Source organism: Palaemon carinicauda, chromosome 41 (genome assembly GCF_036898095.1).
Source record: "Palaemon carinicauda isolate YSFRI2023 chromosome 41, ASM3689809v2, whole genome shotgun sequence".
Classification (NCBI taxonomy): domain Eukaryota; kingdom Metazoa; phylum Arthropoda; class Malacostraca; order Decapoda; family Palaemonidae; genus Palaemon; species Palaemon carinicauda.
The window spans coordinates 55,006,232-55,031,271 of record NC_090765.1 but is presented as its reverse complement, the minus strand read 5'-3'; the positions used below and the strand labels follow the sequence as shown (position 1 = coordinate 55,031,271).

General features: G+C 32.4%; 1 protein-coding gene across 1 annotated transcript in view; it reads right to left on the bottom strand.

Annotated features, from left to right (window-relative positions):
* The window catches only part of LOC137632670 (cytochrome P450 2L1-like), a 21,737-nt gene extending 9,784 nt beyond the window's left edge, over nt 1-11,953 (bottom strand). Inside the window, exons 1-6 of the mRNA XM_068364751.1 lie at nt 11,796-11,953; nt 11,056-11,202; nt 6,103-6,202; nt 4,976-5,109; nt 4,339-4,557; nt 368-567 (exon numbers count right to left, since the gene is read on the bottom strand). Coding sequence (XP_068220852.1) covers nt 368-567; nt 4,339-4,557; nt 4,976-5,109; nt 6,103-6,202; nt 11,056-11,143 — 741 coding nt within the window. The 5' untranslated portion in view covers nt 11,144-11,202; nt 11,796-11,953. The remainder of the gene's footprint in view (nt 1-367; nt 568-4,338; nt 4,558-4,975; nt 5,110-6,102; nt 6,203-11,055; nt 11,203-11,795) is intronic.
* Nucleotides 11,954-25,040: the final 13,087 nt, after the last annotated feature.

Sequence of the window (25,040 nt, the reverse complement as noted above, 5' to 3'; positions counted from 1 at the left end):
AACAGTTTTAGAAGCACTGAGTAAAGAAGTCACCAATACAGTCGGACCAAACAGTTTTAGAAGCACTGAGTAAAGAAGTCACCAATACAGTCAGACCAAACAGTTTTAGAAACACTGAGTAAAGAAGTCATCAATACAATCGGACCAAACAGTTTTAGAAGCACTGAGTAAAGAAGTCACCAATACAGTCAGACCAAACAGTTTTAGAAACACTGAGTAAAGAAGTCATCAATACAATCGGACCAAACAGTTTTAGAAGCACTGAGTAAAGAAGTCACCAATACAGTCAGACCAAACAGTTTTAGAAACACTGAGTAAAGAAGTCCCCAATATCAGACCCAAACCGTAAACACACATGCAACCTCACCTGTATAAAAGTCCTGATAATCTTGGCATTTTCGTAGATGCTATTCATGCCCAGCTTCGTCCTAAGCCAAAACGGTAGAAAATTAACCAGATTCGGGTATATGTCGAGCCACATCACAGGTCCGTCGAAAGCAGCTAGTGCATCGTTGAGCAGTTTGTGGAGCCTGATGATTTTCTCATCGTTGATGTCGTAGCGAATTCCTGCAATGATTTATAAATTTAGAGAATTTTCTTCAGTTTGGCTCGGTTGGACTTCAAAAGTTCAAACTTGCAGCGAATATTTTTATATTGAACATACACACGCAAACAAAGTCACTCCAACTCCTAAAACCATAACAGCCACCTCACACGTCTCAAGCTGTCGACCAAACCGCGCTAGGACTCCTTGCTACTGGGAGGAAGGACGCTGGTGACTGGTACAATACATGACCATACGCTACTGAGATCTAAAGCGATGTCAGGCCGGGCAGCCGATTGCGTCTACGGTCTACCCCAAAGTAAAACCCTTCAAAAAGAAGGCAACAGTGCTTACCCCCATTAAAAAAAATGGGAAAAAAGTACGTTAATGGGAGAATAATTTCTTCAGTTTGGCTCGGTGGAACTTAAAAAATTCAAACTGACGTCAAATGTTCTTTATTTTGAACAGGCTGACATAAGTCTCTATTCATATTCTATATGCAAGAGATCTATTTCAAGATTGTTACTGTTCTTAAAAATTTTCATGTTAATGGATCGTTACTTCTCTTTTTGTTTATTTATTTATTTCCTTTCCCGACTGGGCTACTTTTCCCTGTTGGAGCCTTTGGGCTTATAGCCTCCCGCTTTTTCAACTAAGGTTGTAGCTTAGTTAATAATAATAATAATAATAATAATAATAATAATAATAATAATAATAATAATAATAGTTCGATCAAGATGTTATACCTTCAAACAGCTAAATCCATCTAACACCCATCTAAAAGCCCCCCCCACCCCACCCCACCCCACCCCCATGCCCAGAGACAAGCTCTGAACAATCTGAAACGAACAAATGAACGAACACCAACACACCCTCTCTCACTTGAACCTTGACCTCTTTCTCTTATCTCGTATTACTATCACTCTTAATTTTGCCTGATAATGGGAACATGTCTGTCTGGTGAACAGGGTCTTATCCTGCCGATAAGATTTGTGGTGGCCGGTGTGGTAACGTCCCTGTGTGACTCTCGCCAGATTGTGGTTCGATCCTGCTCTAACTCGTTAGTTTCTTTGGTCGCTGCAGCCGCGTCATCCTTGTAAGCTAAGGATGGGTGTTTGTAAGAGCCTATAAGTCCATCTGGTGAGTGATCAGCAGCCATTGCCTGGCCCTCCTTGGTCCTAGTTTGGGTGGAGAGGGGGCTTGGGTGCTGATCATATGTATATATGGTCAGTCTCTAGGAATTGTCCTGCTTGATAGGGCAATGTCACTGTCCCTTGCCTCTGCCATTCATGAGCAGCCTTTAAACCTTTAAACTCCTTTGATGTAACTATATCTACATTATGATAATAACAATACAATAGGGAATCCGGTATGTACTCCATCATAACAAATAAAAGACATATGATAACTGATTTCTTTTCAAGTCAAGTATATTTCTACAAGCAATTCTGACTCTTAGTATCGATAAAGTTGATCATTTATTATTTCATCAACTTTATAAGACATTTTTGGTAGTGGTAAATTTTTCACAAACCAATCATACTATTTTAATGTTACTGTTCTTAAATTATTGTATCTTAATTGCCCATTACTTCCTTTGCAGTTTATTTATTTCCTTGTTTCCTTTCCTCACTAGACTATTTTTCCCTGTTGGAGCCATTGGCCTTATAGCATCCTGCTTTTCAAAGTAGGGTTTTAGCCTGGCTAATAATAATAATAATAATAATAATAATAATAATAATAATGATGATGATGATGATGATGATGATGATGATGATGATGATGATGATAATAATAATAATAATAATAATGATAATGATAATAAAAATAATAATAATAATAATAATAATGATAACTAATAATAATAATAATAATAATAATAATAATAATAATAATAATAATACAGATTTTAACTATTGTAGTATTTCACTAATACTACAAAAAAAAAAAAAATATGCTTATCAAACATCTGTGTACTCCCAGACACATGCTTAATGTATTCAGTCCATTATCTTGTATCAACAACAGTATTTTTTTTGCAAAGTTGTTACAAAGAATGCCGGGCTGATTGGTAAACAAGATAACGGCTTACATAAGGTAAAAACTTCCTTTTTAATTCTCTCTCTCTCTCTCTCTCTCTCTCTCTCTCTCTCTCTCTCTCTCTCTCTCTCTCTCTCTCTCTCTCTCTCTCTCTCATATATATAAATATATATATATATATATATATATATATATATATATATATATATATATATATATATAGGCTATGTATATATATACTGTATATATATATATATGTAAATATATGTATATATATACTGTATATATACTGTATATATACTGTATATATATGTGTGTATATATATATATGTAAATTTATGTGTATATATATATATATATATATATATATATATATATATATACAGTATATATATGTATGTAAATATACACTGTATATACATATATATACATATATATATGTATATATATATATATATATATATATTGATATATATATATATATATATATATATATATATATATATATATCAATGACCACTATATTTTAGTCCATACTTTTCCCAAATTTACCCTGTATCAATATAATTGTAATGTTTTTCTCATGCTACCTTAATGATAATAGATAATCCAATTTTTTACTTTATTATCATTATTATTGTAATTGATATTATTATTACTAAGGTACAACCCTAATTTAAAAATCAGGGTGCTCTAAGCCCAAGGGCTCCAACAGGGTAAAATAGCCTGGTGAGTCAAGGAAATGAGAAAACATAGAATAGTGTGCCTGCGTGTGCCCTCAAGCAAGAGAACTCTAGCCCAAGATAGCGAGAATAGAGAATTATAGAATTTGTCAGCTTTGACTTTCCGATAATACGCAGATCGTATTTCAACCAACATTTTGCCTAAAAGATCGACATAAGAATGTGCGAATTATTTCACTAAGTATAAGTTGAATTGTTAAATAAAGATGAGGCTAACTATAGTCCATTTCTTTTAGCGATGCAGATTTGCACCGACTCGCAGCGGTGCCCTTTTAGCTCGGAAGAGTTTCCTGATCGCTGATTGGTTGGACGAGATAATTCTAACCAATCAGCGATCAGGACACTTTTCCGAGCTAAAAGGGCACCGCTGCGAGTCGGTGAAAATCTGCCTCCAACCAATCAGCGATCAGGAAACTTTTCCGAGCTAAAAGGGCACCGCTGCGAGTCGGTGCAAATATGCCTCGATAAAAGGAAATGGACTACAGAAGGGCACTTAACAGAAAGCATGCCTTTACTCTTAACTCCACTGTGTACTTGTACTTCGATGTATTTTCTTCAAAATCTATTGTATTTATCCTTGGATCATGCCCTACATCTTCACCAAGTTTCGATAAGATTGGTTCTGTAGTTTTTGTGTGATGTTCAGAAACAAAAATTGAATTAACAAAAAATATTCGCCATTTACCGAACATTGCGATTATTTTCAAAGTACTGCTGTACACTTGTACTTTGATGTATTTTATCCAAAATATTACAGATTCATCCTTGGGTCATAAAAATATCTACAGGTCTTACCCAACATAACCACCAAGTTTGGTTAAAATCGGTACAGTAGTTTTAGTGCAAAGTTGCTCACAAACAAACAAACAAATAAACTAAACAAACAGGGATGAATACATACCTTTCACACAATCTTCGATTTTGACGAATGCAACGAAGGAGCTAAATCTATTACATTTATCATTTTATTACATAACACAAACGCAAGAACAAACAAATACACGTTCTTACCAGCAACCATCTGCCAAATCACATTCAGAACGGCGACGTTAATTGACCAGGGCAAGTCCACGGGACGGTTGAGCTGCTTCTTGAAATCCTTCACGAGAATTTGGGCTTCTTGCTTGATGGCTTCGCCCAGGTGGGTCTTCCCCATTCCTAGCTGCTTCAGGTGCTGGAGGGCGAATCTTCGGTTGTTGACCCACACGCGGCCGTTGGTGGTGCCTACGCCTTTTGATAAAAAATATATATCTATACATATATATATATATATATATATATATATATATATATATATACACATATATATATACATATATATACACACACATATATATATATATATATATATATATATATATATATATATATATATATATATATATATGTATATATAAATATATATATATGTGTGTGTGTGTGTGTGTGTGTGTGTGTGCTAATACACAAGCCATATGGATAACTGTATGAAATTTGATGCCTCCTTGTGTTAACGGTGAGAACTGTAATGGCGGAACTTATAAGAATAATTTGTCAAGAAATCTGTTCAAAGACCATTACTTCACGTCTAAGGAACAAAGCCTCTCGTAGCCTTATTATAAAAAAGATATCTTATTACACATAGACTGACAGGCAGAAGTTTGTTTACCTGCTTCAAAGAATTCAGTAAAAGCCTTGAAACTGTAGTAAGGAGGCCTATCAGCTGTTTCCGCTCTCGTGAAGACTGTTTTGATCATCTTGTAGTCGCAGAAGAAGATGAAGAGCTGGCTTCCCATACGCCAGCTGAAGACGAAGAAGAAAAGACTAGTTACTCTAAAACTCTTGCAATGACATTCATTATACCAGCAGGTTTTTTATTTATTTATTTTGGGGGGGGGGTATCCTTTTGAAAACTAGTTAATTAAGTTATTTTTTATAAGCCTTTTTTTGTATCCTTTTGAAAACTAGTTAATTAAGTTATTTTTTATAAGCCTTTTTTGTATCCTTTTGAAAACTAGTTAATTAAGTTATTTTTTATAAGCCTTTTTTGTATCCTTTTGAAAACTAGTTAATTAAGTTATTTTTTTTATGAGCATGTTTTTTTGGGGAGTATCCTTTTGAAAATTAGTTAATGAAGTTATTTTTATAAGCATGTTTTTTTTTTTTTTTTTTTTTGGTATCCTTTTGAGAACTAGATGATTAAATTATTTTTATAAGCATGTTTTTAAATTTCAGTCAAGAAAATCAATTAACATGAAAAATTTCTGTTGATAAAATCAGGTTCCATTAAACATTTGTCAATACAATCAGGTTCCATTCAATTTTTTTTACTAAAATAAGGTTCCATTAAAAATTTATGTTAATAAAATCAGGTTCTATTAAAAATTTGTCAATATAATCAGGATCCATTTATTTTTTTTTTTGATAAAATAAGGTTCCATTCAAAATTTCTGTTAATAAAATCAGGTTTCATTAAAAATTTGTCAATATAATCAGGATCCATTCAATTTTTTTTTTATTATTAAAATAAGGTTCCATTCAAAATTTCCGTTAATAATATCAGGTTCCATTAAAATTTGTCAATATAATCAGGTTCCATCCATTTCTTTTAATAAAATAAGGTTCCATTAAAAATTTCCGTTAATAAAATCAGGTTCCATTAAAAATTTCCGTTAATAAAATCAGGTGCCATTAAAAATTCAAGTCAATAAATTCAGGTTCCATTCAAAATTTGTTAATAAAATAAGCTTCCATTCAAAATTTCGGTCAGTAAAATTTCCGTTATGTTGTACTTACGATATAATATCTCCGTATTTCTTCCTGAGTTCGCTCACCTGGTTCCCGAGCGGTATGTCGCTTGAAGGCAAGACCCCTATGAAAGGCCATCCCCACAATCCTGTCATAATCAATTAATAATTAGAAAATATTAATAATTAGACAACATTAAAATTATTAATTACTGTAAGAGAGATTACTCGAGTACCATATGTGGATGAGATCATGGTGAGGGGTAGATGGAGATGGTTTAGGCCTGCTCTTCGCACTCCCCAAGAGAGATTAGTTCACCAAACGTTTAGCTGGGCTCCAGAAGGCACTGGAAGAGTTGGAAGACCCAGGCCTACATGACTGAGGACTATGAAGCGTGAAGTAGATGATGAATGGAGAAGTATTGAATTGAAATCTCGAGATAAGCGTAGGAGGAAATGATGATGATGATGATGATGATGATGATGATAATGATATTAAGGTCATTTATTTCATTTTTTTTTAAACACTCGCTGAACAATTTTAGATGTGCATTACAATAAAGAATTTGTCGCCAAAAACATTTTTCGATATTCTTGTACTCGAGATGATACTAAAATCTTTTATTTTTTTCATTTTAGCTAAACAAAAAAACTTTCACTGAGCAATATTAAATTTACATTACAGTAAAGCATTCTAAATCACACAAAAAAAAAAATTCCGACAGTACTCAGAGGATATTAGGGTCTTTTCTTTTATTTATTTAAAAAACACCCACTGAACAAAATTAAATTTACATTACAGTCAAGACTTCTAAATTTTTGAAAAACGTATCAAGATCCATCAGGTTCAGGTTCAGGTTCTGGGGCGAGGCATAGCCTTTACAACGGCGCCTCTAACGCTTATCTTCTTGTACTGCTTTGTCTTTTCTGTACTGTTTTGTCTTATTTTATTTCTTTTAAAATACTCACTGAATAATTTAAAATTTACATTATTATAAAAACTTCTAAATATCATAAAAAAAAAAAAAATTTCGATAGTAGTCGATATTAGGATCTCTTTTTTATTTCAATAGTTAAAGACACTCACTGAACAATTTTAAATTTGCATTACAGTAAAGACTTCTAAATCTTTGAAAAACATTCTTTTTTCGATAATACTCAAATGGTAACGTAATAATATCATTCTTTTTATTTATTTGAAAATAATCACTGAACAATTTAAAATTTACATTACAATAAAGGACTTCTAAGTCTCAAAAAAAAAAAAAAAAAATCTTTTTCGATAGTAGTCGATATTAGGATCTTTCTCTTTTATTTATTTTAGTTAAAACACTCACTGAACAATTTTAAATTTGCATTACAGTAAAGACTTCTAAATCTTTGAAAAACATTTTTTTTCGATAATACTCAAATGGTAACATAGTAAGATCATTCTTTTTATTTATTTGAAAATAATCACTGAACAATTTAAAATTTACATTACAATAAAGGACTTCTAAGTCTCAAAAAAAAGGGAAAAAAAAACTTTTTTCGATAGTAGTCGATATTAGGATCCTTTTTTATTAATTTTAGTGAAAAACACTAACGGAACAATTTTAAATTTGCCTTAAAGTAAATACTTCTAAATCTTTGAAAAACTTTTTTTCCGATAGTACTCATATGATAACTTATCAAGATCATTTATTTTATATATTTAAAAATAATCACTAAACAATTTGAAATTTACATTACAATAAATGACTTCTAAATCTCTAAGAAAAAAACATTTTTTCGTTAGTACATGTAAAATGACTTCTAAATCTCTTAGAAAAAAACATTTTTTCGTTAGTACATGTAAAATGACTTCTAAATCTCTAAGAAAAAACATTTTTCCGTTAGTACATGTAAAATGACTTCTAAATCTCTAAGAAAAAACATTTTTTCCATTAGTACATGTAAAATGACTTCTAAATCTGTAAGAAAAAACATTTTTCCGTTAGTACATGTAAAATGACTTCTAAATCTCTAAGAAAAAATTTTTTTTCGTTAATACATGTAAAATTATTTCTAAATCTCTAAGAAAAAACATTTTTTCGTTAGTACATGTAAAATGACTTCTAAATCTCTAAGAAAAAACATTTTTTCGCTAGTACATGTATGAAAGCGAAGTATGTTCATCCTGGTGCCAGCGAACAGGATGAAACTGATTGGAGAGGTTCCTTTAACTCGACTGATGGCCCTTACGGCCCACTCATGCGGGCAGAGGACCAGTTCATGAAATCGACCTTGCAAAACGGGCTTACATGAGTTATGTTCGTACAATGATCCCTTTGTGAGCTCCCGGTATGATGAAATGGGTGATCTCACCTATATAATGACGTAAATCAAGCCAGGAGAGTTTAGCAATTTGATTATTATTATCATCACCTTGTGAACGTGACCTATATAATGACGAAAATGAAGTCAGGAGAGCTTTACAATTTGATGATTCTCATTATCTCCTTGTGAATGTGACCTATATAATGACGAAAATGAAGTCAGGAGAGCTTTACAATTTGATTATTATCATTATCACGTTGTGAACCTGGCCTATATAATGACGTAAATAAAGCCAGGAGAGCTTTACAATTTGATGATTCTCATTATCTTCTTGTGAACGTGACTTATATAATGACAAAAATCAAGCCAGGAGAGTTTTGCAATTTGATGATTATCATTATCATGTTGTGAACCTGGCCTATATAATGACGAAAGTAAAGTCAGGAGAGGTTTAAAGTGTTATTATTATTATTATTATTATTATTATTATTATTATTATTATTATTATTATTATTATTATTACTTTGTGAACCTGACCTATACAGTGACGGTCATAAAGCCGAGAGAGTTTTGCATTATTATTATTATTGGTATCATTATTTTTATTATTATTATTATTGTTGTTGTTGTTGTTGTTGTTGTTGTTATTATTTTTATTGTTGTTGTTGTTGTTGTTGTTATTATTATTATTATTATTATTATTATTATTATTATTATCATTATTATTATTATTATTATTATTCTTATTATTATCATCGCTTTGCGAACCTGATCTATATAATGACAAAAATAAAACCAGGAGAGTTTTGTAATTTGATGATTATTATTATTAAAGCTAGGCAGGATTTAAAAACAAACAAAATTATGTATCTAATTTGGCTTCATGTTATCAACTTGATTATTCTACCTACGGGCTGTAGAATTGCAAGAGCCCGTGCTTGGCCAGAACGCCCAGGCAATATACAAAAACAACAACAACAACAGGATATTCTAGGGAATGCCAAGTAGAATAAGCGTCATTAAAGAGAGAAAGTAGTTTACATTTCCGCAAAAATATAATCACATTTTGACATAAGCTTTGTGAAATTTAGAATTCTTTTCAGAGATTAAGACAAAAAAAAAATTCAGTTACTTAAAATAGACTTATTATAGTATTGCAAAGACTAAAGGCTGTGAAATATTAATTGAAAACTTGCATGCCATTGCAAGTAAACTATTGCAAGTCATTGTAAATAAACTCTTACAAGTCATTGCATACAAACTATTGCAAATCATTGCAAATAAACTATTGCAAATCATTGCATATAAACTATTGCAAGTCATTGCAAATAATCTATTGCAAGTTACTGCAAATAAACTATTGCAAGTCATTGCATATAAACTATTGAAAATCATTGCAAATAAACTATTGCAAGTTACTGCATATAAACTATTGCAAGTCATTGAAATAAACTATTGCAAGTCATTGTAAATAAACTATTGCAAGTTACTGCAAATAAACTATTGCAAGTCATTGCATATAAACTATTAAAAGTCATTGCAAATAAAGTATTGCAAGTCATTGCAAATAAACTATTGCAAGTCATTGCAAATATGTACCTTAATAAATGAATGGGGGAATCACGTGAGACTCGGTGAGTCTTCATTATGACCTTTTGTTATTGATAAAGTTGCACATTCATAGGATATCCATTAGTTGTTTCAATAAAGATAACAGGAGGATATGAACTCATTTTAAATTAGACGTATAGGATAACAGGAGGATATGAACCCATAAGAAGTTAGACATAGGATAACAGGAGGATATGAACCCATTTGAAATTAGACGTATAGGATAACAGGAGGATATGAACCCATAAGAAGTTAGACATAAGATAACAGGAGGATATGAACCCATTAGAAGTTAGGCATAGTATAACAAGAGGATACGACACCATCAGAAGTTAGACATATATAATAACAAGATGATATGACCACAATTAGAAGTTATAAATATAGGATAACAAGAATATACGACCCCAATAGAAGTTAGACATATAGGATAACAAGAGGATACGGCCCCCATTAGAAGTTAGACATATAGGATAACAGGAGAATACGACTCCAATAGAAGTTAGACATATAGGATAACAAGAGGATACGACCTCTATTAGAAGTTAGACATGTAGGATATCAAGAGGATATGACCCCAATAGAAGTTAGACATAGGATAACAGGAGGATACGACACCATTAGAAGTTAGACATATATGATAGCAAGATGATATGACCCCAATTAGAAGTTATAAATGTAGGATAACAAGAGGATACGACCCCCATTAGAAGTTAGACATATAGGATAACAAGAATATACGACCCCAATAGAAGTTAGACATATAGGATAATAAGAGGATACGACCTCATTAAAGGTTAGAAATATAAGATAACAGGAGGATATGAACCCATTAGAAGTTAGACATATAGGATAACAGGAGAATACGACTCCAATAGAAGTTAGAAATATAGGATAAGAGGATACGACCCCCATTAGAAGTTAGACATATAGGATAACAGGAGAATACGACCCCAATATAAGTTAGAAATATAGGATAACAAGAGGATACGACCCCCATTAGAAGTTAGACATGTAGGATAACAAGATGATAGGACCCCAATAGAAGTTAGACACATAGACTGACATGCAAAAATATTGGCATATATCTTACCAGGAGGAATTCCTGAGGGCTTTTTAAGAGAAGAGACGCAGGCGAGTAGCACCAGAACGATCAATGATAGAAGGATTTCGGTCCACATTATTACCTCTTCTGAGTCCCTCTTCGAGGTTAATTACCATTCACTTGCTAGACGAGTATCTAGAGAGGGAGGTGAAAGAGATGGTATATAAGGTGATTTAAATTCATAATATGATTAAAAGTGTTATATGGCTAATGGCTGTTAAGAATAAATCATTTCTTGTCTTCTTAATTCTCTCTCTCTCTCTCTCTCTCTCTCTCTCTCTCTCTCTCTCTCTCTCTCTCCTCTCTCTCTCTCTCTCTCTCTCTCTCTCTATATATATATATATATATATATATATATATATATATATATATATATATATTATATACATATATATGTATATTTATATATATACATATACATATATATGTATACATATATATATATTTTATATACATATATATATGTATATCTATATGTATATATATACATATATATATATATATATATATATATATATATATATATATATATATATATATATTGCTTCTGAAGTCAGCTGATGAAATGTTTGAGTTTAAGCACACTTTTCTCTACTTACGAATAACTATGTATGAAAATATCTTGTCCTGTTTCATTGCTAACTGAATAGAATAACTGTCAGATTTCATAAATCATTTCAAAGATTCCACAGATTTCAAAAATTATAATTTAGAAAATTTCTACTTACAGAAATGTCCGTGCTCCCGACGTCGTAAGAACCCAGATCAACAAAACGTTCGCTAAATCTCCTCACAGGAGCGTCAGGAGATCCTCACAGGAGACCCTCACAGAAGATCCTCGCAGGAGACCCTCACACAACGACCTACCCAATCCTAACTGCGTTGGAGTGGATAAACATCCCGGGTTCAGGGTACGTACTTAAACGCTGAATCACTCAAGGTTATCAGCGAGTAGAATATTTATATCTTTCTACTGGTTTTTGGCGGTATAGCAGACGGCATAAAAAAAACATGACATTTGTATTACTTCAAGTGTTATTGATGTAAAGAAGTCTCTCTCTCTCTCTCTCTCTCTCTCTCTCTCTCTCTCTCTCTCTCTCTGTGCTAAATTTTCTATGATTCAAAGCCTTCTCTCTCTCTCTCTCTCTCTCTCTCTCTCTCTCTCTCTCTCTCTCTCTCTCTCTCTCTTTGTGTGTGTGTGCGTGTGTGTGTGTGTGTGTGTGTGCTAATTGTTTTATTCAAAGGCTTCTCTCTCTCTCTCTCTCTCTCTCTCTCTCTCTCTCTCTCTCTCTCTCTCTCTCTCTCTCTCTCTCTCTCTGTGCTATTTTTTATGATTCCAAGCCTTCTCTCTCTCTCTCTCTCTCTCTCTCTCTCTCTCTCTCTCTCTCTCTCTCTCTCTCTCTCTCTGTTCTAAATTTAGCTCAGTAGTTAAGCGTAGTTTGATACATTTGCCAGTCTTAATGCATTAGACATGTTCATAATCTTCCTCTTATCTTTTATCCCATTTGCATGTTCTTGATAATTCCTATGATAACATAATTCTATCAAGTCACGGTTAAATTCTGGGTAAGCCTAGCGTAAAGCTTTTGCCACGCTCATTCTAAAGTCAATGCCACCAACCACTCAAGATGTTATTGTGCTGGTCTGTTTAGCATTCGGCGTTAAGCCGATCTTCAAGGACAGCATGACCCTGAATCAAGTAAGTGTCTGTATCCTTGTTTGCGTGTACTAAAGCTACTATTATTAGTTTTATTGTAATTAGTATTAGTGTTAATATTTAATTATTATAGAATTTATTCATTATTTTGAGGTATACGGATAAATTCCATTCCAAGAGATGTGGTGTTGTTAAAAATACATTAGAAAAACGTGTATCTCTAAGACATATCTACACAAACAAACGCACACACACATACAATCTGAGAAGATTTCAATGCTAAGGATGATCATGATTATACAACATGCACAAAGAACTAACTGAACACCAGAGATTAATATCCAGATCAGGGATAAGGAATTTGATAAACCGCAACCTTTTGACCAGCGAATTTGTATGAGAGTCAGCAGCTGGGGACCAGAAAGGAGAACAGTTTTGGAAGAATGAATGAATTAAAGCATTTCCTCAGGATGGATTGATCACCAAATATCTTAAAAGATTTCCTCAATATGCCAGTTGAAGAAGAAACAGCCTGGATGTGTTTCTCAGAAGTAAATATGCAATTAAGAATCACACCTAGAAATCTCAATGAGGTGTGTATAGTAAAAGAGACATTGTTAATGCAAACATCTGGATGTTCAGGAGCCACTACCCATAACCTATTTACAATCATACGTTGAGTTTTGTTAGGGCTCAACTTCATCCCTTATAATTTCCACTATGCACTAATTTTAGCCAGACTAGATGAGCTACAACCAAGCAAGATGATATAAGCCTAAAGGCCCCAACAGGGAAATAGTCTACTGCGGAAAGGAAATAAGAAAACTACAAGAGAAGTAACTAATAAACAAAATTTAAATATTTTAAGAACAGCAACAACACCAAAATAAATCTTTCATATATAAACTTTAAAAACTTTAACAAAACAAGAGGAAGAGAAATAAGATAGAATAGTGTGCCCGAGTGAACCCGTAAGCAAGATTACTCTATTGAGAGATTAAGGGGATACTAAACCAAAAAAAAACATGAAAAAGTGCTTTTTTGAAAAACTCATTATTTCCAATCTTTGAACACTGAAAATCATGAGAAAATATAGAAAATCTATTTGAGCGCTTATAATAGCTTGTAGAAGTGTTTAAAGAGACAGAGTTGTAACCCTTTAAAGAGTGGGCGTGGCGCTTTCGAATGTATGCACCTCGGTAATAAAGATTATATTTGTTTATTCTTCAATTGTTGGTTATGTCATTATGTCTTCTATATCTGGTGCTTTCTGACATTTTTTTTTCTCTTAGTAGAACCACTAATTTCCCAAAGTCCACCATACAATAACTACCTACAGCTATGGAAATTAGTAGCATATCGCTTCCCTTGAAGAACGGTTGTTGTAGTTTCGCTCCTGAAGTGATCTATTATTTACTGTTATTTACGCGTTCTTTGGCCATTTCTGTGTTCTTTTTGTCCTATATAGTGCAGTGGTAAAATTCAACCATGGACTCCTGCAAGTTCAGACAGCCACAGACAAGTTCGGCAAAGAAGCAAGAAAAGTTACATAAAACGTTATACAAATTGTGATGCTATAAGAAAAGAAAGCAATAAAGAAGAGGCAAAAAAAAAAAAATAAGGAAAGTGCATGAAGAACTTGCTATTGCTGAAGAGGGAGAGACTTATGGTCCCGGAATGGCACCACTTCCATAGTGCCATTTGTTTTTTGGTGAGGAGTGCCATTGAGGAAAGGGAAGGCACCCACTTCTGGAAAAAAAAAACTCCAATTTTTTATGCTCTGAAGACATCTCACCAGTGAAGCAATCTGCCGGCAAAGATGCATAAGAGAAATCGAGACGAAAATTACAGTTCCTAGAAGCAACCTCATGGTAAGTTGGAGCCCATAAATAGTTATTAATATGGTGCTGTTTTGGTATGCGATCTCATTTATGGCATGATCTCAGAAATTGTATTTTGATTTTCTTTTGAGTAACAATCTCTTTTCTTTTGAGAAACAATATTCTGTGCAATTTCTGAAAATATCCAAGAACTTTAATATAAAAATTTTTAGTCAAAAGAAATGCAGAGCACAATTTCGGAGATTGCATACTATAACAGCACCATTGATATTTTTCTAACTGATTGATTAGCTGCCCCGCAGTATCATTTTATGTTGAATAGTTTTATGCATGCAAATTAAAAGTTTCATGAAAAATATAAGTATGTTACAAGTATTTCCAAACTTTAAACGTCCGTAGCCCCAAAATTCAAGTTTTCCACACATTTACTTGAAACTTCTCATGGAGTTATATACTGTACAGACATTTTTTTTCTTTTTTTAGACAAATTGGAAATTGAAAGTGTCATTTGCAATCAAATGAAGAAAACCCTAGATTTCCGTGACCTCATTCTGGGTAGCCATTTTGTGAGCGTGATATTTCATGATATTTTGGGAAATACCAAAAAACAAAAATGTACTGATATTTGTATCATGAAAAGTACATCCTTGACAAGTGTAGTGTCTCTAGCACAGGATATTTTTAGAATCTTTTTATTCGTTATTTATAAAGTCACGGCATTGTTATCTAATCATATCATTTGGAATCATATTTGACATAATCCACGAAAGTTTCGAGTCAAATTATGAAATACTTTTTTTTTTTACCAAATTTGTTTCTACTTTCGGTTTAGCGCTCAAGTAACCAGAGATCTACATTCAATAAATAGGAATTGATACAAAGAGAGTAGCATCATCTGCATAAGAATCGCGGCTGTTTTCAAAGTCAAACCAGAAATCCGTATATAATATAAAAGAGTAAGGGGTGGATTATTATTATTAAAAGGAGATTTACCAGTCTAATAAGGCTACAACTAGGCTTAGTCACATTTCCAGCATCGACGTCCCAGTTTCCGATTTTAAAAGTAGTATTAGGTTTTATTGTAGAGACTAGTGGTAGGCCCAATGGTCTAATTTGAAAAGTAATTTTAAGTTAAAGTCAATTAGGCCTTCTATCCAATTAGGCCTCCATATTCAGGTGGACAGCAGTTGTATTATTGTTTTAACTCAGTTACATGGTATAGGGCGCACAAATTATACTCAGGCAAGTGGGCCGGATAGGCAGGCTCCTCGATGCTCTGCTTGCCTAGGGGTTGTAACCGTTGAGCATATTTTGGTGTCCTGTCCTGTTTTTAGATGTCAACACACAAATAATCTTTTAGTCAATATGTCCCTAGGGGAAATTTTAGGTGGAGCAAGTTGTAGTTTTTAAAAGACATTGATATTTTATGAGTTATAGTTTTATGATTTTATTGTGGTTTTAAATTTTAATTGTTGTATAGATTTAATTTAGTTTTATTATATTTTACTTTAATTTATATATTAATATTTTATACTAAAAGATATATATGCGCTGAATGGACCTGCGGCTCAGGTGCTTGGCTTCGGGCCAAGAATTTCATAAATCAATCAATCAATTAATCTTACAGAGCTGAACAGTAATGGGTCGAGAACACTACCCTGAAGAACACCAGATATTAAATACATTTATATAATCACTATGGGTTCCATCAACAACTATTATTATTATTATTATTATTATTGTTACTAATATTATTATTATTATTATTATTATTATTATTATTATTATTATTATTATTATTCTTCATTACTAAGCTACAACCCTACTTGGAAAAAGCAGGATGCTCTAAGCCCAAGGGCTCCAACAGGGAAAATATCCCCTTAAGGAAAGGAAATGAAGAAAAACTACAAGAGAAGTTTAAGAACAACAACATTAAAACATCAACATTAAAATAATGCCGGCTCTCTCTCTCTCTCTCTCTCTCTCTCTCTCTCTCTCTCTCTCTCTCTCTCTCTCTCTCTCTCTCTCTCTCTCTCATAGCAAACGACCTGTTGACATTTCATTAGGGACTTTACTAATAGCTTATGTTGTGCTTATTCCTGAGTAATATCGAAACAGCATTGTATTTTTAAAACGGCGTAATCTATCTGGAGTTTTTGAAAAATAATTAGACCAACCTATGCCTATTTACCCAAAATAATTTACATGTTGATATTTAATCGAGAAACGTATTGTCAGTATGTTTACCTGAGTAGGGCATTTACAAAAAAAAAAATATTTTCATAATGAAATTTTTTCTTTAAGTGCAGTTTTTCTTTACGTTTTTTTTTTTTATTTATCTATATTGTTCGATTTAAAAGTTCTTACCTATTTTACCTTTATTTTTCTTTGTTATTCACAAGGCATACATGACAACATTTAATTAGATGGAAATTCTTATTCTGATAATATTCCTGTCAAACTTATAATTTGCTTTTAGATTTTTCAAAATTATTATTATTATTATTATTATTATTATTATTATTATTATTATTATTATTATTATTAGTGCAATCCCTAAAATTATTTTCATTATTGAAATTATTAGTATTTTTATATAATAGTAATCAAATTATTTGGACTATTAATATGATTAAAACTAATACAATTATTAAGATTATTAAAATCGTTATTGAAATTAGTGATATTGTAAGTTATCAAAATTATTGAAATTATTAATATTATTAGAACTATTAAAATCATTATTATTATTAAAATGATAATAATAATAATAATAATAATAATAATAATAATAATAATAATAATAATAATAATAATAATAATAATAATAATAATAATAATGCTTATTATTATTATTATTATTATTATTATTATTATTATTATTATTATTATTATTGAAACGATTAAAATTAGAAAGCACTAGGTGGCCCTAATTTCTAGAGAATTAAATCGTGCTCCAACCACACCAACAAACAGATATATAAACCAAGAATATGTTTTCCTAACTTCATCTTTTGCCTTGAAAAGGATGCAACCCTTATATAGATCATCGCTTTAAACATCAAAATCTTAATACTTAATACTTAATACATAGAGATGGTACAAGACAACATTCATTTTGAAAGTTTTTTTTTTAAAGGTCGCTCATGAATGACAGAGGCAAGGGACAGCGACAGTGCCCTAGAGATTGACCATGTATATATATGTATATATATATATATATATATATATATATATATATATATATATATATATATATATATATATATATGTATACAAAGATATGTATATGTATATATATGTGTGTGTGTTTGTGTGTGTGTGATCAGTGCCCAAGCCCCCTCTCCAACCAAGCTAGGACCAGGGAGGGCCAGGCAATGGCTACTGATGACTCATCAGGTAGACTTATAGGCTCCCCCAAACGCTCTATCCTTAGCTCAAAAGGATGGTGAGGTTGCAGACACTAAAATTAACTATTATCCATGAGTGGATCTCGAACCCCAGTCAGGCAGGTCACGAGACAGGAACGTTTCTTATAGGCTACCACGACTTACAATGGTAACTAAAAGAAATAGTATGCACCAGTTTCAATATATTGAATGCACGGTAATTAATGAAGAGTATATATGCTTGCGAAAGGAATATCTGCAAAAAATATAAACAATAACAGGGGAAGGGCTACATGTAACTAGAAAGGGTACAGGAATAAACACCAATTTATTGATATTGAATATATTAAACGTCACTTACAATAAGTGTGTTTGCTAAAGGAATATCTGTAAGAAATATAGATAATAACAGGGGAAGGGCTATATGTAACTAGAAAGGGTATAGGAAAAACCCACCAATTTAATAATGTGGAAAATATTGAACCTCATTTAGAATAAGTATGCTTGCTAAAGGAATATCTGCAAAAATATAGACAATAACAAGGGAAAGGCTATATGTAACTAGAAAGGGTATAAGAAAAAAACACAGATTGATTGTTATTGAATATATCGAACCTCACTTACAATAAATATGCTTTCTAAAGGAATATCAGAGAAAATATAGACCATGGGAAGGAAAAGGCTATATGTAACTAGAAAGAGTATAGGAAAAAAACGCAAATTTATTGTTATTGAATATATCGAACCTCACATCGAATAAGCATGCTTGTTAAAGGAATATCTGCAAAAATATAGACCATAGGAAGGGAAAGGCTATGTGTAACTAGAAAGGGCATAAGAAAAAAAAACACCAATTTATTGATATTGAACTTAGAATAAGTATGCTTGCTAAAGAAATATCTGCAAAAATATAGACCATAGCAAGGGAAAGGCTATGTGTAACTAGAAAGGGCATAAGAAAAAAAAACACCAATTTATTGATATTGAACTTAGAATAAGTATGCTTGCTAAAGAAATATCTGCAAAAATATAGACCATAGCAAGGGAAAGGCTATATGCAACTAGAAAGGACATAGTAAAAAAAAAAAAAAAAATCTTTATGTTCCTTCACGCTCTTAGGCAATTACGACTTATTTCAAAGAGACACCATTACTGACTATTTATACCAGAGTGGGAAGTAATTACCGGAGTGCATCTGATATGCAATTTTCCGCTAAAATGAACAGAACACCAATAAAGGCGTCCAAGTCATTGGTGTTTTCTCTAAAAAAGAAAAAAAAATGTGGGTGACCGGGATGAAATTTGGGTAGGAAATGCATTTATGTAAAATGAGGATTCATATATCTTTTTTTTTTATCTTTTAATGGTAGAGTATTTTTTTTTATTTTTGGAATTTCATAGTTATGATAATTTAGACATAGGTTGGGTGTTTTTTTTTTTCGTTTTTAGCATGCCATGTTTATAAGTCTTTTAATATACGTGCATACATACATACAGTATATATATATATATATATATATATATATATATATATATATATATATATGTATATATATATATATATATATATATATATATATATATATATATATATATATATACATATATATATATATATATATATATATACATATATATGTATATATATTTATATATATATATATATATGTATATATATATAGATATAGTATATATATATATATATATATATATATATATATATATATATGAGAGAGAGAGAGAGAGAGAGAGAGAGAGAGAGAGAGAGAGAGAGAGAGAGAGAGAGAGAGAGAGAGAATTACAGCTATGACTTCCTGAGATAACATACATTAGAAAATTCATCATTATCGGGCATAGATGATGGCTCATTGGTCTTGTGCAAAAATTTTAAGATTTTAATAATTTCAATATTTACTTATTCAAGTAAAAAAAAAAGTTTACATTGAACTTATACCTCAAAGAAAAATCCTCTTTTTTATCGTTGTTTAACTTGCAAAATAACATTAGTGCTTAATTTTCGCTCGAGAGGGGAAATAGAGAGGAAAAGAGAGGGGAAAGAATGGAGAAAGAGAGGGGAATGAGTAGAGAAAAAGAGGGGAAAGATAGGGGGAAGAATGGGGAAAGAGAGGGGAAAGAGTGAATAAATAGAGGGGATGAGTGGAGAAACCGAGTGGACAGAAAGGGGAAATAGTGGGGAAATAGAGAAAGAGAAGGAAAAGAGTGGATAAAGAGTGAATAAATAGAGGGGAAAGAGTGGAGAAATCGAAGGGAAAGAGTGGATAAATAGAGGGGAAAGGGTGGAGAAATCGAGGTGACAGAAAGGGGAAATTGTGGAGAAAGAGAGGGAAAAGAGAGAGAGATAGGGAAAAGAGTGGAGAAATAGTGAATAAATAGAGGGGAAAGAGTGGATAAATAGAGGGGAAAAAGTGGAGAAATCGAGGGGATAGAAAGGGGAAATAGTGGAGAAAGAGAGAGATAGGGAAAAGAGTGGAGAAAGAGAGGGGAAATAGTTGAGAAAGAGTGAATAAATAGAGGGGAAAGAGTGGAGAAATCGAGGGGATAGAAAGGGGAAATAGTGGAGAAAGAGAGGGGAAAGAGAGAGAGATAGGGAAAAGAGTGGAGAAAGAGAGGGTAAAGAGAGAGAGATAGGGAAAAGAGTGGAGAAAGAGAGGGGAAATAGTTGAGAAAAAGGTGAAATAAAGGGGAAAGAGTGCCATTGAAAAGCGAAGTGCCAAAGTCTAGCGCCGAAGCGCAGAAGAAAATTAAGCACGGGATCTAATGAACTTAACTGAACCCTTCTACCAGCGCTAATTGTTAAGGAGTTCTTTTAAGAACCTAATTCAAGAAGTCTTTGAAGACCCAACTTTTGGCTAGTTCTCGCAATATGCAAATACTAGAGGTTTTTCCCCCTTGGAAAAAAAAAATACTTTGTTAAGTTTCGACGTCTAGCCTTGCGTATCTTCCTTTCCTGATGATGATGATGTTGTTGTTGTCGTTGTTGTTGTTGTTGTTGTTATAAATTATCAGAAAGGTTCATTTAATCTCACATAACCAGATCATTTTTTGGAAGATTTATAAGCCAGTTCAGTATATGGTTCATGTTTTTGTTGTTATTTTTGTTGTTGTTGTTATAAGTTATAGGAAAGGTTCATTCAATCTCACATGACCAGATCATTTTTGGAATATTTATAGACAAGTTCAGTATATGGTTCCTGTTGTTGTTGTTGTTGTTGTTACAAATTATCGAAAGATTCATTTAATCTCAAATAACCATATCATTTTTAGAATATTTTTGGAAGATTTATAGGCCAGTTCAGTATATGGTTCATTTTTTTGTTGTTGTTGTTGTTGATGTTATTGTTATCGAAAATATTCATTTAATCTCAAATAACTAGATCATTTTTGGAATATTTATAGGCAAGTTTAGTATAGGGTTCTTGTTGTTATTGTTGTTATAAATTATCGGAAACGTTCATCTAATCCCACATAATCAAATCATTTTTGAAAGATTTATAAGCAAGTTCAGTATATCGTAACGATTTAAAACAAATTATTAGGGAATTTTCTAGATAAAGTTATTTTTCATAAATATGAAAATCAAAAACAAATATAAAAACGGAAACAAGAAATTTCATATCTACCCTTATCAAAGTAAGGCTGAAATCAGCCCTATATCAGTTACCTTTACCAGGAAGGTTATAGCTTCTTTGAGTTCAGGTTACTTAAAGGACATCAATGATCTCAGGTAGCGTTGCGAAGTAGATCGACTAAAATTTTTCTCCTGCAATTATTATTATTATTATTATTAGTAGTAGTAGTAGTAGTAGTAGTAGTAGTAGTATTACTTGCTATGCTACAACCCTAGTTGGAAAAGCAGGATGCTATAAGCCCAGGGGCTCCAACAGGGAAGGATTCTATCTGGAAAAAAAGATAATATCCTTAATTATCTCCTCCCATGAAGTTGGAAATCGGTTATGTTTTACCCCCTGTATGTGTGTTTCTTTGAATGTGTTTGTTTGTGAACACCACCCTGACCACAATTTTAATCGTAGAGTAATGAAATTTGAATGGATTAACTATTATGTAAAAAGCTAGAAATTATTAAATTTTTGAAGATCAAGGTCAAAGGTCATGGTCACAGTCAAGCAAAATGTCCAATTCGTGTAATTAGCCATACGTTTGGACATCATTGTCACAGAGACTTCAAACTTGGTTTATGTTTGAGTGTCTAAAAAGCCACTTATTTAATACATGTTAAGGTCAAAGATAAAGGTCAAGGTCAAGTAAAAGGTAGAGAAATAAGCTGCCTAGGCGGAGGTCTGCGCTCTACTGAGTGCCCCTCTAGTTTGTTCCTGAAATCGACAACAACAAAATGTTCAAATGTTGACGAAAACACCTCTAAATTAAATGTTTTGACATGGATGTTTGATTGATTGATTGCTTGATTAATTTCGAGTTTTCTGGCATCCTGACATCGAAGGTCATTGACGCCAATATTGTTTGTTATACATTAAGAATAAAAAAAGAAATTCAATTTATAAACCATATAAGCGGAGATAAAAGTTAAATAGCTTTCATAAGACTTAACATATAGTTATGTATTTCTGACATAATTCTCTCTTCACAGACCATATATGACATATATATTTTATTATTGATTTATTATTCATTACTTCTCATGTAATATCCGTATTTCCTTTCCTCATTAGGCTATTTTTCCTGTTGAAGCCCCTGGGCTTATAGCATCCAGCTTTTCCCGCTAAGCTTGTAGCTTAGCTAGTAATAGTGGTAGTAATAACAGTGTGTCAGACCAATCACGGACAGATTCGTATCATTTTTTATTTGAGAGAAATTTGTAAATCAACGCAAAGATGAATTCTAGAAAAGAGATTTCTTTCTGTCTCCCAGGGTTTGAATATTTCTATTCATAAAATAGCGAAGTTCAGAAGATTTATTTTTTTTTTTTTTTTTTAATCTACATTCTCCAACGACAAATGTAGAAAATAAATTCGTTTATTTGAAATGCACGAAACTTTTATAATACGTCGAAAGAATTGGAAACATCTGAGAGTGAAAAAAAAAATAGAATTTTACGTAATATTCGCCATAAAACAAAAGAGAATCTTGCATGCGCTGGTATGAATTTAATTCATTCTTTGATATATGATCAGAGAGAAATGGTATTGTACTAGATCCGATTTCTTTTCCCATCCAGTATATACTGAAGCTTTATCAGGGGCATCCCAAAATAACTAGGCCTACCTACATTTCTTATCACATTCTCCTGATGATAACCGACTATATAGATTAATTCATCCTCTCCAAGGAAAATTAGAATTTTCATAGAAATTCTTAATTTACTATACATCTAATTTGGTAAATATTTATACATTGCCATTCTAATTTTTGCACCGTGATTATAGTACCATTGGGCACTAATAGGTCTATACAACACTTATATGCTAGCTTTTAGCTGGAACTGAAGCGTAGGACTCATCATTGAGACTTTGATTTTATTAATTGTATCATTATTATCATAATCACTAGAGTATGCAACCCGCCAAAAACGGCTACTAAATATTTAGATAGATATGCATACACACGTACACGACATATGGAGCTTCAACCCTTCCCACCGCCCCCCCCCCCCCTTTCCTAACTACAACTTCTCTCACCGGGGCATGACTATTACCTCTCTCCCTATCCGAGGGACGTGGTGAGACCGAATAGTTATACACCTGGGAATGCCCTTAAGCATGACCGGAAACATATACATATATATATATATATATATATATATATATATATATATATATATATATATATATATATATATATATATGGATAGATAGATACATAGATAGTTATATGTACAAATATACTGTATATATATATATATATATATATATATATATATATATATATATATATATATATATATATATATATATATATATAAATATATATACATATATATATATATATATATATATATATATATATATATATATATATATATATATGTGTGTGTGTGTGTGTATATGTATATATTCAGTATAGCCAGACTCTTGCTCCTTATCATATAGGGGAAATTGTTCTTGCTTTTAGCTTTCACTGTTGAGTATATACGCACAATCACACTGAAATCAGCAAAAGCCATTAAATAGTTTGAGAAACTTCCATAAACCACGCATCATTCAGCTCTAAACCTAAAGTCAACATCCATTTCATTTTGCAAGTTAATAACTCCAGCAAAGAGTTGCATCGTGTGTTGATCTCCACCAACTCTATTTGGCTTTGGCAATCGTATGTTACATTTGATTATGTAGATTGGTGAAGAAAGTCAGTTAGATTCACAGAATTTGGAGTATTGGTTGAAAGATTTGAATTTTAAAGGTTCAACGCCCTAGAGACTGACCATATACACATATGATCAGTGCCCAAGCCCCTTCTCCATTAAGCTAGGACCAGGGAGGGCCAGGCAATGGCTGCAGGTGACTCAGCAGGCAGAGAAAGTCAGCTAGGTTCCCAGAATTTGGGGTTTTGGTTTAAAGGTTTAAATTTCAAAGGTTCAGTGCCCTTGAGACTGACCATATTCACATATCGTGTGTCCAAGCCCCTTCTCCATAAAGCTAGGACCAGGTAGGACCAGACAATGGCTGTAGATGTCTCAGCAGGCAGAGAAAGTCAGCTAGGTTCACAGAATTTGGGGTATTGGTTTAAAGATTTAAATTTCAAAGGTTCAGTGCCCTTGAGACTGACCATATTCACATATCGTGTGTCCAAGCCCCTTCTCCATAAAGCTAGGACCAGGTAGGACCAGACAATGGCTGTAGATGTCTCAGCAGGCAGAGAAAGTCAGCTAGGTTCACAGAATTTGGGGTATTGGTTTAAAGATTTAAATTTCAAAGGTTCTCTGACCTAGAGACTAACCATATATACATATGATCAGTGCCCAAGGACCCCTTCTCCATTAAGCTAGGACTAGGGAGGGCCAGGCAATGGCTAGTGATGACTCAGCAGGCAGAAATGTAGGCTTCCTAAAACACCCGTATCCCTAACTCACAAGGATGGTAAGGTTACAGA